Source organism: Betta splendens, chromosome 7, assembly GCF_900634795.4.
Source record: "Betta splendens chromosome 7, fBetSpl5.4, whole genome shotgun sequence".
In the NCBI taxonomy this organism is placed as follows: Eukaryota; Metazoa; Chordata; class Actinopteri; order Anabantiformes; family Osphronemidae; genus Betta; species Betta splendens.
This window is the reverse complement of record NC_040887.2, coordinates 17242483-17259358: the sequence shown is the minus strand read 5'-3', so window position 1 is coordinate 17259358 and position 16876 is coordinate 17242483. Positions and strand designations below refer to the sequence as shown.

The window sequence follows — 16876 nt, the reverse complement described above, 5'->3', positions numbered from 1 at the left end:
TTGTTTTTACTCTAATTGACCGTTCTGCCTTTTTGCTGCTTGATGATGGAAATGTTTGTTCAGAATTTAAAGATGTGTGTTGGTGTTGCCCCTAGTGTGCATGGGATGGAAAATGTTTCAGTTTTTACATAAAGCTCAGATTTCACAAATATTGACGTTGACCAAAATAAATAAATTACACTTGTTTGTAATAAAAATTTATTTATATGGAACACACATTTCAATTTTCTGAACACAGGCAGATAAGTAGGGATGGTTTGGATATCACGCATTTCTTTATTACAGTTTTGTTATTTCATAATCTACAGAATGCAGTGCAGCAAAAAAGCTGCATTACAGAGGACAACTTCTTAAAATCTAGTTTTTTAATATAATAAAATAATTGTATTTTTAAGCACCCCAGAAAACGACAATAAGCAGATTTGGTCTATATTTTAAATAACTGACTACTAGTGTGGTACAGTAGCTTCCAGATGACACAAGTCTCTGAACAGAAGTTATAGTAGTATTTTCCAAGTATTAGTTTAAATTCATACCAATTACAACTTTTAATCATTGTAGCTGGATTTGCCTTTAACTAAGAACGTTTTCTATTTTAAATTAAAAGACCTTTTTGTTTTAACACTGTTATTCAGTTACAGAAACGCCAACATTTAAACATCTACTGTTGCTAAAAGACAAAAGTTAATTTCCAAAAACTATCAGTTTTTCTATTTAAAAACAGAGAATGTGCTGTGGGCCCTCGTACAGTACTGTTCAAAATACGCTGCACTCAAAAACAGTAACATTCACAGTCTGTTGTAGTGTCACCTCTTCACTTATATGATATCCAAAATAATGAAAAAGGTTAAATACAATTATGAACTAACATTGCCCACTGGCCAATATCACAGACTATAGTGTGGCATGTTTGCAGGGGAATGTGGGCACAGAACAGAAGTCTAGTCTCTCCCCCAAAACATGAACATGGTTATCATCCAAGATAAAGATTCACTCCAGAGTTCATCTACAGAGGCAAAACAACAAACTATTCTTTTGTTCAGAAACATTTACCAACCAAACATATTTGATATTTAAAAACTAATGTTTTAGCAAAACAGTCTTTTGGTGTTCACAACAGGAGAAATACTAAGTATAAACTAAGAAATGTTTAAAATCTGTATTTAAATAAAAGATAGAAACGATGGCCTTCAAAATGTTTCTTCCAAATGTTATACAATAAGCAACGTACCGATTATTGTCATTGCTTTGTGACAGAGCTCAGCGACAAGAAAGATAATATGACCCGACCTGTGTCAATGTGTGCGGAAACAAAGGATAAGATCGACCCCGTTCCTCAGCATGAAAAGGTACATCTTATTGAGACATCTACGGTTCAATTTTCCTATGTGGGACCTAATTTATCCAATATTAATTGTTGCAAAATTTAAACTTTCTTCATGAGCAGCATTTTACTGAATAATCCATGTAACACACAACTGGCCTAAACATAAAACGAGTGTGGATTTGTGTGACCTAATGATGAACGCGTCACATCAACCTGACATATTTGTTGGGTCTGCAGGGACATAACAGAACCTGGCTTCAGTTGAACCGGTTTGCTGAGACACCTCTCAGAATGAACGACTTCCTGTCAGCTTCTTAATACATCTTCAAACCAACGTATTGTGTCATTTAATCCTGCACATGGTCTCATCATACTGCTCACACAGCAGCAGTGTTACACCCGTGTTCAATGTGTCCATTATCAAAACAGCACTGTATGATGAGCTACTGACATGCTCACGTATTTATGTACAAACATGCATTTTAAACATTAAACATTTACGTTTGTGCCCGTTTCCTCTCACAATAGATTCAAAATGACTGCAGACAGAACCTTATCTATGTTAACTAGGGAGCTACAACATCTCACAATTATTCCTCATTGTAGACTTTCCTGTGCAATAACCTGGAAATGTTATTTATTTCAAACTCTAACGCAAACATGTCACTATACCTACAACGATTATAATTTATTCCTTTTAATTTAAGTCCAGCCCTTTAAAGAGTGAAGCAATGCAACTGTGCATGTGCACACTGTAAGGTAACAAAATGTATGTATTCCATGATGTCAAACATCAACGACTAGACTAAATTAAGAAAGATTTGTAAGAAAGCCCTGAGACTGAAGTCCTCTGCTTTCATCCTCTAATCCTTCTGCTTATTGTGCGTTTACCTAGTGTATAAGCAGTGTGTACTTCTGGAGGACTTCTCGAAGGCACAAATACCAAATCAAGAGGCGTCATACGTACATACGTCGTAACAAAGCTTACAGTCGCTGCACAAGGCCTTTTTTTCTATGATAAAGCGATGGCTAAGTGTGGTTGAGTAACTGCAACTTTTGTGTGTGTTTCTACAGCGTGAGCTTCCTTCTTTAGTCAGTTTCTTTTAAATGTTCTACACCGTGTCCTCATCCACCCTGGCCACATCATCCAGTGTGACGCCGGCCACTGCGCTGTTCTCATCTGATTTTGGGGGCGGTGCCAACATGGCGGCTCGCTCTTCCTTAGGTTCCTCACGCTCCCTTTTCTCCTCCGCTTTTCTCTCTCTGTCCAGCAGGCGGTAGTTGATGCCCATTCCCACGAAGAGGAAAACACTGGCGACCATGAGGATGATGCCACAGGATATGTAGGTATAGTTGTAGTTACCATAGTAGTCATAAAAATTACCTGTAGGTGGAATAAGAATGTAGAATGAGAGGTCTACACAAGTGGCACTGGTTTTGGTTTTACACTTATTGTAAATTCTCCCAGCAAACAACAGAATTGACCCTATCGTCATTAAACCCAGACAGTTTAAAAACCACTATATGAAGTGTGATTAAACAATTAACTGATAATTAGAGTTTCATTTGTTGCAGTCATAATTTCTACATGACAGGCAACGCCACCAAGAGATTAGTGTATCAAATGTTGGACAGCAGCAAGTAATATATTTGACCATACAGCATTTAAATGTTTAACATGGACCACCACCACAGACTGGTCCTAACCGCCACTAACACACTTAACGCTATCTCATCACAACCCACACTCCTAAATAATAACTCAGATTCCCATAATGCATGCATAATGTCTTACCCGTTACTGGTGGGCCAAACAGCACTGGTATACACTCCACTATAGTGACCAGTCCCACCGCTGAGGAGAACCTCTGTGCTCCCACGAGGTCCATCAGGGTCTCAAACAACACTGCACTTAGCCAGCCAAAAGCAAAGCCAAAGAAGATGGCGTAGACCACAAATCCAGTGTAGTCCACTGACAGCGGTGCCAGCACATGGCACACACCGTTATACAGGACAGCACCTGCAAAGTAGTACTGCACCCTGGGCCGGACCCACCTGGTGTTGGCTAACAGGCCCATGGAAGGCCGTGCAAACATGTCAACAAACGCCAGGACTGACAGAAGGAAGGCTGCCTTCTCTTTGCTGATGCCGTTACTCTTTGCATAATTAGAGAGGAAGATGAGTGGAGCAAAGAGACCGAAGAACATGATGACGTTTCCCATGAGGTACAACAGGAAGCCACGGTGTTTGAACAGGGTGAGATCAATGAAAGAGTTGATGGTCTGCAGGATGGTCTTCTTAGGATGTGGCTGTACTGAATCCACAGTGTTTGACTCTTCTGCCACCAGCTTCGTTGGCTGAGGTTTGGGTCCGATTGGGCGCATAAGAGAGCCAGCCACACAGCAGTTGAGAAGAAGTCCTCCCAGGATAAGGAAGCTGCCTCGCCAGCCAAACTGGTCATACATCCAGGTATTGAAAGGTGAAAGGGTGGACAAAAACACAGGACTGCCTGCCATGGCGATGCCATTGGCAATGGGGCGCCGCTTGTAGAAGTACTTCCCGATCATAGTGAGGGCTGGATTTAAGTTGAATGCCAGTCCAAATCCTAAAAAAAAAGGAGTTGAGAGAGAAAAACAGAAAGTACTGTTGAAGCATGTGTCTGTAGTAAATAATGACAATGCAAAAATGGCCCAATGTAGCAAAGCCTCTAGCAGTTTTATACAACACTAGTTGTGATCTTAACAATTGATGTAAATTAAACCTCTTACCTCCCACCACTCCAATGAAGAAGTAGAGCTGTTGCACAGTGTTGCAGAAAGAGGCCGCGATTAGCCCAGACCCTGCTAGACAACCGCCCAGGATGATGATCGGTCGACTACCAAACTTATTCACCAGGATGCTGCTGATTGGACCTGGAGGAAAGACGAGAGTCTTTTCATTTTAAATCCAAAGACTTTAGACTATTGTCTAACTGAGAAAAACTACCCAATAACAGAAAAAGGCTCAGTAACAGGTAGCCCTCATCCATAAACTACACCGTCATAGATTGTCGTCGACCAGCAGGTGGTGCTGTAATGACAGAAATTACATGAACAGGCAGTCATGTGGGGAAAAAAGGAGGAACTTAACGAGAACCAGACAGAGCTTAATATAGTACAATATTTTATCACAAACGATACACGGAAGTAGAATGAGGATCATGAAATAAGATAAAAGATACAAAAGATAAAAGACCAAGCGATGCAACCTCAGAAAAATCACACTATTACCACTATCCCTAATCATTTCTGTTCATAAGTGTTCCCACCTTTATATTTAGTTCCAAACAATGAACTCCAAAGAAACACACTTCCCTAAAGCCAAATAGAGACCAGGGGAGTAAACTAAACTAAATCAAGCTTATTTTACTGACCGTTTGCAAAGCAAAGGGGGGACATTGATGAACTTAAATCAATTTAATATGGATTGACAAAAATGAGGCAACATGTTAGCAGAAAACATTAGCTCCAATAGAACAGGCAGATAAACTAAAACTGGATGCTCTCTTGTTCCAGACGGGGTTACGTTCACAGCAACTTAATTCAGTTTCCTTCAAACCGATTTTGTGCAACTGAGTATGGGCTAATTAATCACAAAACAGAACGGATCATTGTTTGTTTATAGCAAATTAGGCTGTCAGCAGGGTCCAAGTCTGACAAACAGCAAAACTCTGTTTGCACAGTAACACTGGCAGGAGCCATTCCTCCTGACAGAACTCCCCTAGGCTGGAGGTTAAAAAGGACGAGAGCTGCCCTCCCTCTCCTGCAAGGCTCTTTCAACGGGAGTGACCATCCAGAGAGAGAGAGAAGGGGGGGGTTGTCACGTGTCTGCTTGCATGCCAGGCTCTCTACGAATGAGCCCTCACATGAATCCACACTGACACTGGATCTGGTGCAGTAAAAGGCCTGCACAGTCTATGAAAGAGCTATGTACAAGTGACCTGCAGCAAGGACAGTTACTTAGCAATTATTACCATAGTAAGGTGTGGATTAGCTTTAAAGAAAACAATCAATTAAATATAGAAGTGAGGAGAGCCAGACGAGGCCTTCCTCAGACCAAGGTGGTGTTACCCTTGGAATTTGGCAGCTGACTACAGAGACTGGGGGCAATTAAACTCTGGAAAATAACTAAATATCTCTCCTGGACACCGATGGCCTGACTGCGGGAGGCTACGTAGTCCGCTTTGTAGGCTGCCTTGGTCAGAGTGGAGAGTTTTCATTTCAAATCACACAGACCAGGCACCAAACTAAAGCTTTTTCTCCACAAAAGTGGATCTTCACAAAGCCATGAATGAAGCTGTGTCTGCTACACACTCACGCACACATCAACAAACTAGTACTGACAATCTTTGTAGTGTTCTGGGCAGAGAGCAGGGTTCCCAGGTATTATGTAAATGACCCCCCCTTTATTCTCCCTCTCTCAGAACAGAACAGAGAGCGGAAAGTTCCATCATCCACTTTATACTTAGCTTTATTCTAACAATACTGTAGCAAGTGTTTTATGCTATTCTTGGCACAGAACATGCAACTAGCTGTTGAGGACTGACTCCTAGTGGGAATAAAACAAGCGAGGGACAGCAGAATCAGCCGACAAACCCCCCACCCCATTGTTAGCAATGTCAAAGTAAATGAATCAGCAAAGAATTATCAGCTGGATTTGCAGTTCTGTGGCTTCATGGAGACACAGCACAATGTTTTCCTGAAAGATGGTAATTTACAGCTTTGTTTTGGGCTTTTGTTGCAGCAGGCAGCTGTTAGCGAGCATCTGTTTCTATAGCCACAGTGATGTCCACAGATCCACTGTTTTAATTAGTGCAGTAGATATCTCAAAGACTCAAGTATGGGAGTTTTTAGTGGCAGCTTCATGAGGCCCCAGAAGGCATCAAGCTGGTTTTAAGCCTTAGAGTAAATGACTTAACTTCTTCCATTACAGGATTATCTGAATCCACCTTACTCTGTTCTCTGCATCTTCATGCATCACATCCTCCTCCTCATTTACCCCTGCAACTTTTCTAAACCTCCCCTGGTGTGCACAGTTGTACTCAGTCGTCCTCCGTTTCACTTGGATTCCATGTGTATCTCTATCTCCCCAAGCTTTTGTGTGCAGTGAGCTTTTTGCAGCAACTTTTGACCCTTTACGTGACCCCCTTTTTGTAACCCTCAGGTAGTGGTCACGACTAAGAACAGAGCTGAAACAAATAAAAAGGAATCATCGGCTTTGATTCATCATATGCTCACGAACATCAACTTACGTGAACAATAATAATGAAGCTTTGTAACTGTTATGTACCTGGCGATATAAAACATTTTTTTAGTAAAGTTTAAAGTAAAGTTTTTACCTACATGCAAATACTTGGTTCATGTAATTAGTCAGACGTCACAGGCAACCACAGTGACGTGTGTGTGTGTGTGTGTGTGTGTGTGTGTGTGGTTTCTCCACCTCTGGGGAAGACTGTGTGCGTACGTGTGAAACCTCACGTATAACCAGTCGATGTGTAATGGGGCCATTACAATTTTTGCCCTGCATGTCTTAAACCTGTACCTAGAATACAGAACAAATTGAGCTTGTAGAAGCAAGTAAAGAAGCCTGTTATGCAATATTACCCTTCCCATCTCTTCCTCCTTGGAGCTTCTGTTGTCTCTTCCCCAAATACGTAGACTAACACGCAAATCTGAACAATGTGAATCACATTGAGTAAGGTTTGAGCTGAGGACACAGAGACAGTGACGGTTGTATCTAAGTCTCGAATTGTGTGTCTCATGAAAGGAAAGAGAAATGTGATCTGAAACCTAAGCTGAAACTGGATCTTATTACTAGTCTTATTCATAACCCCTCCTTCACAGGGAAATTGAAAGGCACAGCCCAACAATGAAATGTACATGAAGTGTTTATTATCCAAAGCAGTAAAATAACTTCTCATTGAGTGAGTAAAGCATCAGTTTCCATGATATCTAGGTTTTAACGTCTACCTTTTCTACTTGGAGGTTGTATGCTAAGTCCTATAGTTAGTTTTCAATGTGTTTTCCTGGCTTTTCATCAGCAGCATTGGCTGAACTACAGTGTAACAAACAAATGCGTATTCCTAAATCTGACCTGCAAGAAGTATCCATTTAAGCAGGCATTCTGTGAATAAGTCCTGAGTGAATGGGAGAAATGAGGCACCGACAGAACTCATATGGACACAATGCAAAAAAAGTTTGTTTTTGATTCAGTGAAGGATAAAAGATTTGGTTCATTTCCCATCTAATGTGATTATACACCAGCTATTCTGGGTTTGATGTCAGACAAAATTAGAAACAGCAAAAGGGTTTTTCAAGCATTTTATAAATGGACTAAATCATTTAATCGTCAAATTATAATAATTAATAATTTAAAGATTAACTGATTACTGTTAAAGATTGTAATACAACACAATGTATTTAAAGAATCATCTTAGTTCACTTTGAAGTGTGAGGCCATATCTATTGGGAGCTTTAAACCTTAAAAAGATTTTAATACACAACTCACCTCCTCCATACATCACTGCCAACATGATAGAAGAGATCAGGGACACTTGACTGGGTGTGGCATTGAAGATGACTTCTATCTCTTTGAAAAACACTGTGATGGATTTGGGAAAGGCATAGGAGAAGCCGATGCAGATGAAGGCTCCAAACACAACTGCCCAGCCCCAGCCACCCTCAGGAGGGGTGTAACCCACAGGTCCACCCACCGCAGGAGCCATGTCTGCTCACAGATGACCTTCAGAGACGGGACAGGGCCTGATCACCTGAGCTGAGTCAGGGCTCAAAATAGAACCTGTGGGAGAGACAAAGCAGACAGCTTGTGAAAAAGAGCACAAAAAGAAACAGGACAACGATCGTGTAGCACAGTCATGAAAAACTGAAAATGTTTCCAACATTAACAATGGTCAGTTCAATCCAAGAGGTGTCGACATTAATCACCACAGAGCAAATACCAGAAAACAACAAGTTCTTAGTACTTCACGTGACAAAGTATTTAGTAGTGTTGACTGGAAGCATGGCATTTCCTGATAAACCAGTGTTCAACAGGTGACAACTTGACTGCACCTGTCTGACACAAGCTTCTCAGTAATTATTGGGCAGATGTTAAATCAGGTCACATTAGAAATAGGCAAACAAAACAAACAACTAGTGACCAGGGAACAATCTCATCTTACAGCCTGTTCTTCGACACACGTAACTAAATGATGATCATTTAGAGAACACAAGTTTAAGGTCACATGTTAAGGTCATTTGCTCTTAATAGCAACTAGAACAGACATATACAAATGACACAATAACTCCCACTGCATTTGTACAATCAACTCTCCAGTGTCTACAAACAACAATATATAAACAAACATAACTTTGGCAAAGAACCGTAAAAAAAACGTAAAGTCCATCATACTCCAAGTTAAAGTGGGATTTCACTTTTGACAAGTAGAGTGGGATTTCACAAGCCTGTGGTGAGTAATGAACAGCCAAGGGTCATACTCCCTTAGATGGTATTAGGCCTGGATTACACTGTAAAACGTCCATGCTTCACTGGTCAAACTGGCAGCTCATTGGAGTAACTGGTTAACTCATCTGTTACACTGCATGCACACGTCTTCTTTGCTGCTGAAGCCAATTATATTACTTTAGGTTTATTTTGTGTATGTGGTGAAGCAGTTGAGATAGCATGCTGCATTTAGGATGAACAGGCAAATGTACAACATCAGAAACATGCGCATGGCACATGCAGAAATGCTCATGACAAAACCAGTCAAGCTTCCTCTTTGCATGTCCTTCATGACGCTGCAGAAATATCAACCAACCAAACAGCTGACAAGCAGAACAGGCTTCAACAAGAGTCCTAACAGCCATGAAAACCTTCAGAGTACTGAACTGTATGTCTAGACACCTAAGCTGCTTTGAAAGGTCGGTGGGTTGGGACAGAAAACGAAAGTGAACTTAATCTTGTACTAGTTCAGACATAATGTCAGTAAACTTTATTGTACTACTAATGTATAATGAGTGCTAGGAAGAGGTTGTCTAGCAACAACAGAATGACACTAGCAGAGACTTGCCTACAGAGTAGTACGTACTGACCCACACATCAGCACTAACCAAGTCCTGACCGCAGCACTGGAGAACTTTAAACCAACACATTAACACAAATAAATGTCAGGATGCTCGAGGGCACCTCCGTGTTGAAATGTCTCTGTTTTGAGGTTGAACACAGTGTGCTGCTTTCTGCTCTAGAGAAGCATCACTGCTGCTCTCAATTGTTAGTGGTCATTTACATTTATTTAAGAAAAAACAGGAAAACAAACCCATTCAGGGTTTCATTTCACCTTTTGTATGGCCAGCTATAAAGAGTATGTTCCAGTTTCAGTGATAACTCATGATATCGTGACTGTAGCAACAGAGATGTTTGAAAATTGTGTACTGCAGCTCATACTATATAACAGAATGACTGATGTGCTACTGAGCTGCAGTCTTACAGAACTAGCAATGTGGAAGCAATTTTACAACAACTGCTGGTAGAAAGGAGACACGCATCCAGATATTTTTTGGCTCAGTGGAGGGGGACTGTATTGAGACTGCAGCAACATGGGAGTTCATGCAGAACGAGACCTTTGCTGAAATGGAGGCGCAGGTGAGAAATGTGATCTACAAACCAGGGCCCACGGTCGATGGAAGCAAGCGTCACAAGGGGGGTTTACGATGTCACCTCTCCTGAGGTCAAAACTATAAGCGTAATTGCTGAAGCACATTGTAGTGGCAGATTGATAAAACATGACTGATTTCATAAAGAATTCCTTTTCGTACATTTGACTTAAAAAAAAAAAGAGTAAAGGGTTGTACTGTTTAACATCTTTCACTGTATTATCCAGATTAAATGTATGGATCATCTTTAAGACAGTTGTTCTAATTACTTTAATAAATCATTAACATAGTAATAAAGAGTGTCATTTAAGCCTTAACTATGAACACAAACCTCACCACAATAAACAAGGTGCCCCAGGTCAGTCTACATTTGTTGGTGTTAATATTGATTGATTTCCTATAAATAATTATGAGCAAATGACAACAGGTTGTTACAAAAGAACCACACAGCAGGTCAAGCAGGACCTGGACATGTTGCTATGGAAGTACTGACTGTACGACCTAATAGAGCAGAATGAGGTGTAAAAAGAAATCAGTGAGCATATTAATAATAATTTCTCAATTGGATTACCTCTAAAACAGGCTGTGGGCGGTTGTCTGCATCATCTACCCTGTGAGCACTGACCTTCAAACTAGCAGCACGTTGAACTCCTGCCGCTCTATACAGAACAGACTGGTAAATCCGAGTCTGGCTTGATGCTGACACAACTGGACCAACAGTCCGTCAAAGAAAGACACGGCGGACTGGCTTTACGTGGAAATGTAAAAATAGCGCTAGACAGCATCCTGCTTCAGTGAATGAAAGCAAGAAGCTAACGTTAGCGCCAAACAGCCCAACGCTGTGGGGCGTTTCACACATGTGCGCCTCGACGCCATCACACTGAGCATTAGTTAAAGGCAGCGGAGCTGGTGGAAACGTGAAGACCAGTTTTAGTTAATTTAGTTCCTACTCAACGTTAGACACAGATAGTTTACATGAAATCCAGCACCGTCTATTTGTGCCTCACACTACACAGCACGATGGAACCATGGACGTCAACCAGCCGCACATTCTACAACTCACCGCGGTTCTTCAGGCAGTTGTGTCCGGTTTAGGTGTTTGGAGTCGCTCAAGGACGTCCTTGTGTTTAACAACGGCCACTAAACGGTCCGACGGCAGAGCAAAGTATCGCTGCTACTGCCTAACAACTTCTGGATGGCGGTGGCGAGTCTACAAACCTCCCAGCAGGCGCATGCGCATATGATGGTTCAGACCGCCAGTGGAGGAATCTGACAAAACGCACGTGCGTGTGGAGGTGAAGAAGCATGCGCGGTGGACGTAGTGCTAGAAATGATGGCCAGAGATCAGAGTGGACGGAAAACAATACGATGTCTGACGCGAATCATTAAATACTTTAAGTATAATGTCATTATTTTTATGTACTCTTTAAAAACACACTCATAATTGTAAGATCGTTTGTCTTGACGTGGTCACGTAGGCAGCCTACTTGTTTTAAATATATTGCATTACATTTAATTATAGGAGCGTGATAAAGAGGTATTACACCATTAACCCAGAGATCGTCGGTGTTGGTAAGACAGCAAGGTGACAATGATTCAATGTCTGTTGCTTTTTCAATAGTAAATAATATCGATTACCGTAATTCAGATTACACTTACACTGTTTTTTCAGTGATGACAAGGCAAACACTCTATGTTGACACTCCAGTGCATGTTCAATATTAACATAAAAGGCAGATTTTCTTAGGTGAAAATAACCCCTAACCTACAATGCACTTAACATATGACAGCTTGGTAAACTTTAAAAAAACAACAAAAAAATTCTAAAAATCTAATTCGACCTTAATCCAAATGACCTTGTGACCTATTTTCTAACATACAGTTTGTAGTTTTATGAAGAATAAAAATAATTAAGATTTAGTTTAGTTTGGTTTATGAGATGTTGACCCATTTATTTTGTTAATATCATATCAGAGTAGAACAAACATCCGTTGTTAATTGTCATAGATGTCGCTTTATCTGTACATAAATCAAACAAAATTTTCATTCTTCTTTTTTATCATATTGCATCATCGTGTACAGATCAGCGGTTTATTGTGACTACACCCATCTACACTGCCAACATTGTTAAAATCATGTTCTCTTTCTTCCTTTTAATTGTGCAACAGGATGATATTGCACAAAATTGAGACATTGGATGATGACCAAATCGAGCAAAATTTATTTATCTGTTAGATGAAGGGAGGCAATAGTTTTCCCCTTTCTCAGTCAGGGCCAAAAGTATTATTAGTTTCACTAGACAAAATGCAGGAAAGTATGTGAAAATCACATTCAGAGTCTCAACAACAATGAAAAGCTAATTCTCCACAAAAAGCTGCAAAATGACCAAAATGTATGTATATTAAATTTAAAACTATATTTTTTTAAGTTGGATTGTACATTAATTTTCTTTGTAACAGTTAAGTGAACAGGTCTGTTACTGCACCACTTCCCTTTCTCCATGACCCGTCTGGAACAGTTCCCACTGTTTGATAGTCTATCGCTTGATGAGTAGAAAATTCCCATCAGCTAACAAAACGTTTCCAGTTGAACGCATGTGAACGTGACAGTTCCTAATTGGGACGTTAAGTTCATTTCTGCTAATGAGGAGATGGATGAAAGAAGCAGAGAGCTCTGTTTCTAGATGAGTTAAATAGGAGATAGAATATTTTGTTGTGTATGTGTAAAAAGTTTGAATTATCTCTGCATTTTTGTTGGATTGACTTACAGCCACTTCTTTCAAAATTCAGACAGAAAAATCTCTGTCTATTTAATATTTGCTGGGCTTTCAGGTTGGGATTGTTCTTCCATCGTCTTCCTTTTTTGGCACAATAAGTCATTAGAGTTACTTTAGCAGCCTCAGAACAATATATTCACCATATTAATGTGCAGAGTCCATTAAATGCCATATGTTTGCTTCAGCCATGTTTTTGCCAAGAGAGGATTTATAGTCAAGAAAATCACTAGTGTTAATTATTGGTCTATAACAAACATTTGTTTTCAGTATTATTCAGGACATTATTCTGATTTCTATGCATTTCCAGGTCACTGCAGAATGCGACCCTTTACCTCCAACAGCCTGAGTTCACCTACACATTTGACTGTTAGACAGTTTTCTTTTGACCCTTCAGTGAAAATGGAATTATGTTCTCAGAAAACAGGGATAGTCAACGTACACACAAACTCCCAAATGCTCCCTGATTTACTGCAATAAGCAAAGCCCACAAACGATTACCTATTAAAGGAAACTGGCATCAACAGAGTATTAAAAGGCACTCCTAAAGCTACTGCATGGTAACTGAAAGGCTGTTCCCATCTGAATCACTACTTAACTTTAACCTGGACTCTGGAACAAACGTCCTAATGCAGCAGATAAGACCTTTTAGGCATGCTGAAGTTAAAAATTCACTGACTGTTTGCAAGCTGCAGCAGTTCTTCATCAGTATACTAAAATGATCAGGGTTACCATGGCGACCTTTGTCCCACAGATCTCAGTTCATTAAGGTCCCATCTCAGCTTTGTCCCGCTTCCATTTATTTACATTAACCCATAACCTTACACACGTGCCCCACTCTCTTCTGTTTAGTACAGGTGAGAGCATTGTATGATGCAGAGAAACGGAAACAGATAAATCTAATCAGAATGTTGACAGATTTATAGACTACTACTAATTTACTAACAGAGTAAGTACCCGTCTGAAACTGTGGGAGGTTTGTAAATCACATTTATTGTATGACTTGTAAAAAATTAAATACAGATGAAAGAAAACTTGCGATACATTTCTCCCAGTCAACAATAAATGTGAACATTATTAATATGAGTAAATCTTATTTTACCGTAAAGTGCATTTAGTTTAAACGTAACCCTTTCACAAATTCATTATGAAAATATTGTTTTTATTACTCTTTTGAAATAAAAAAAAACATCCACTGTAGTGACCAATATGCACAAACAGGTTAAGACAAGTAGTGATGATCCAAACACTGGAGGCCAGAGGCTGCTTCGGTTTGGTTGCTCACTGACAAGACCCTTACGTCACCTCCTCCAACCAAGAATTTGCAGCTGTTACTCCCACCATCTGGTGTAGTTTACTTCTCCAGTTTTAATGTACTTATTATCACTTTTTGAACATTTCTTCAGAAAAGCAGAGTCAGACCCAGTGGATGCGCAGAGGCAAAAGGTTTGACTCTCCTAGTGAGATATACCATTCAAGCTGCCCCCAGGTTCACTGGACCCCTCCTCATTATGCCATTATTCCTGTGGCTGTCAGACTCCCCTTTCACATAGACACCACTGAACTGCTGGCACAGAGAGAAACTAGATAAAGTCTCAGATCTCGTAGTAACTTGGCTCAGGTTGTGGATCCAGCTCCAGTACCACTACTGTACCTCCATTTCCTTCTATACAGAGCTCATCTAGCATAGGTGGCCTCCTCCTGTGGTATAGAAGTGAACCGACGGTAAGTCGCTCTTTTCTGACACAGTGTTTGAGCTCCAACCTTCAGAATCAGCAAAGCCTGGCTGTTAGAGGGAGCTGCAGTTTGGAGGAGGCGGGGAGCTTTTGTAGCACCCTGAGACATTTGGTGAGTAGCTAGAATATTTGACCCGGTGTGACCTGTGACTGAGGCCAAGCTCAGCCTGGTGGGACTAACAAGAGGAAATCTACCTTTTGGTGGACTGTACTCCATTGTCATGATCTGGGTTTTTGTTCTAGTTGTTTCCTGTTGTCACGCCATGTCCTGTTTTATTTTGTTAAACTTCCTGTTCTCTGTCAGCTGTCACTTACCTGTTCCCAGTATCCACACCTGTCAGTAATTACGTAATCACTCTGTGTATTTAGCCACCACCTGTTCCCATAGTCCTTTGCCAGATCGTTGTTTGTGTGTACCCGTCATAGCTCCCAGTTTCCTTGATTCTGTCCGGCCAGTCTCCAGTCCAGCCGCGCGCTGTTCAGTCTCCAGTCCAGCCGCACGCTGTTCAGTCTCCAGTCCAGCCGCGCGCTGATCAGTCTCCAGTCCAGCCGCGCTCTGTTCAGTCTCCAGTCCAGCCGCGCTCTGTTCAGTCTCCAGTCCAGCCGCGCTCTGTTCAGTCTCCAGTCCAGCCGCGCTCTGTTCAGCCTTCAGTCCAGCCGCGCCCTGTTCAGCCTTCAGTCCAGCCGAGCCCAGCTCAGGTCCCGTTCCAGTCGAGCCCAGCTCTAGTCCCGTTCTAGTCGAGCCCAGCTCAGGTCCCGTTCCAGTCGAGCCCACCCGAGTCCCGTCCACGTTCCAGCCCAGTCGAGTCCCGTCCACGTTCCAGCCCAGTCGAGTCCCGTCCACGTTCCAGCCCAGTCGAGTCCCGTCCACGTTCCAGCCCAGTCGAGTCTAGTCCAGGTTCCCGTCCAGTCGAGTCTAGTCCAGGTTCCCGTCCAGTCGAGTCTAGTCCAGGTTCCCGTCCAGTCGAGTCACGTCCAGACCCCAGTTCAGTCGAGTCCTGTCTCAGTACAGTCGGGTCCTGTCCCGGTCCAGCCCAGTCCCGCGCAGGTCTTGTCCCAGCCAGAGGTCATCACCTGTAGAGGAGCTCCTGTGAGGAGCCTGAGAGCAGCGCCGCCGGCTCCTGTGAGGAGCCTGAGAGCAGCGCCGCCGGCTCCTGTGAGGAGCCTGAGAGCAGCGCCGCCGGCTCTAGTAAGGACGCCGCTCCTGTCCTTGTCGGCCATGTTGAGGCCGTTCCTGTTCCTGTCGGCCAAGTAGAGGTCGTTCCTGTTCCTGTCGGCCAAGTAGAGGTCGTTCCTGTTCCTGTCGGCCAAGTAGAGGTCGTTCCTGTTCCTGTCGGCCATGTAGAGGTCGTTGCAGTCCCTGTCGGCCATGTAGAGGTCGTTCCAGTCCCTGTCCGCCATGTAGAGGTCGTTCCAGTCCCTGTCCCAGTCCCTGTCGGCCATGTTGCGGCCGTTCCAGTCCCTGTTCCTGTCGGCCATGTTGCGGCCGTTCCAGTCCCTGTTCCTGTCGGCCATGTTGCGGCCGTTCCAGTCCCTGTTCCTGTTCCTGTCGGCCATGTTGCGGCCGTTCCAGTCCCTGTTCCTGTTCCTGTCGGCCATGTTGCGGCCGTTCCTGTCGGCCATGTTGCTGCCGTTCCTGTCAATCTCGGAGTGGCAGTCCCTGCGCACCTCCAGGAGGAGGTCGCGCCAGCTGCAGTGCCCGCTGACCTCCAGGAGGAGGTCGCGCCAGCCGGAGCTGCCGCCGCGGTTCCCGCCGACCTCCAGGAGGAGGTCGCCCCCGTCCTAGCTCCAGCCGACCTCCAGGAGGAGGTCGCCCCCGTCCTAGCTCCAGCCGACCTCCAGGAGGAGGTCGCCCCCGTCCTAGCTCCAGCCGACCTCCAGGAGGAGGTCGCCCCCGTCCTGGCTCCAGCCGACATCCAGGAGAAGGTCGCTCCTGCATCGGTTCCTGGCGGCTCGGCCCCGGCCGCACCTGCATTGGTTACTGGCGGCTCGGTCCCGGCCGCACCTGCGTCAGTTACTGGCGGCTCGGACCCGGCCGCACCTGCATCGGTTACTGGCGGCTCGGCCCCCGCCGCACCTGCATCGGTTACTGGCGGCTCGGCCCCGGCCGCACCTTCATCGGTTACTGGCGGCTCGGCCCCGGCCGCACCTGCATCGGTTCCTGGCGGCCCGGCTCCGGCCGCATCTGCATCGGTTCCTGGCGGCCCGGCTCCGGCCGCATCTGCATCGGTTCCTGGCGGCCCGGCTCCGGCCGCATCTGCATCGGTTCCTGGCGGCCCGGCTCCGGCCGCATCTGCACCTGTTTCTCGTCGCGGTGGTCCAAGGAGGACGCCGCTGGTTCCTGTTT

At 43.5% G+C, this 16876-nt stretch overlaps 1 protein-coding gene across 1 annotated transcript; it reads right to left on the bottom strand.

Annotated features, from left to right (window-relative positions):
• Positions 1–180: 180 nt before the first annotated feature.
• On the bottom strand, positions 181–11234 carry LOC114859020 (monocarboxylate transporter 1-like). Its single transcript, XM_029156840.3, has 5 exons — positions 11084–11234; positions 7874–8164; positions 4096–4239; positions 3123–3932; positions 181–2711 (listed from the first exon to the last, which is right to left on the bottom strand). Exons 2-5 carry the CDS (start codon positions 8088–8090, stop codon positions 2440–2442), a joined length of 1443 nt encoding a protein of 480 aa, XP_029012673.1. The 5' UTR covers positions 8091–8164; positions 11084–11234; the 3' UTR covers positions 181–2439.
• Between the last annotated feature and the right edge of the window lie 5642 nt (positions 11235–16876).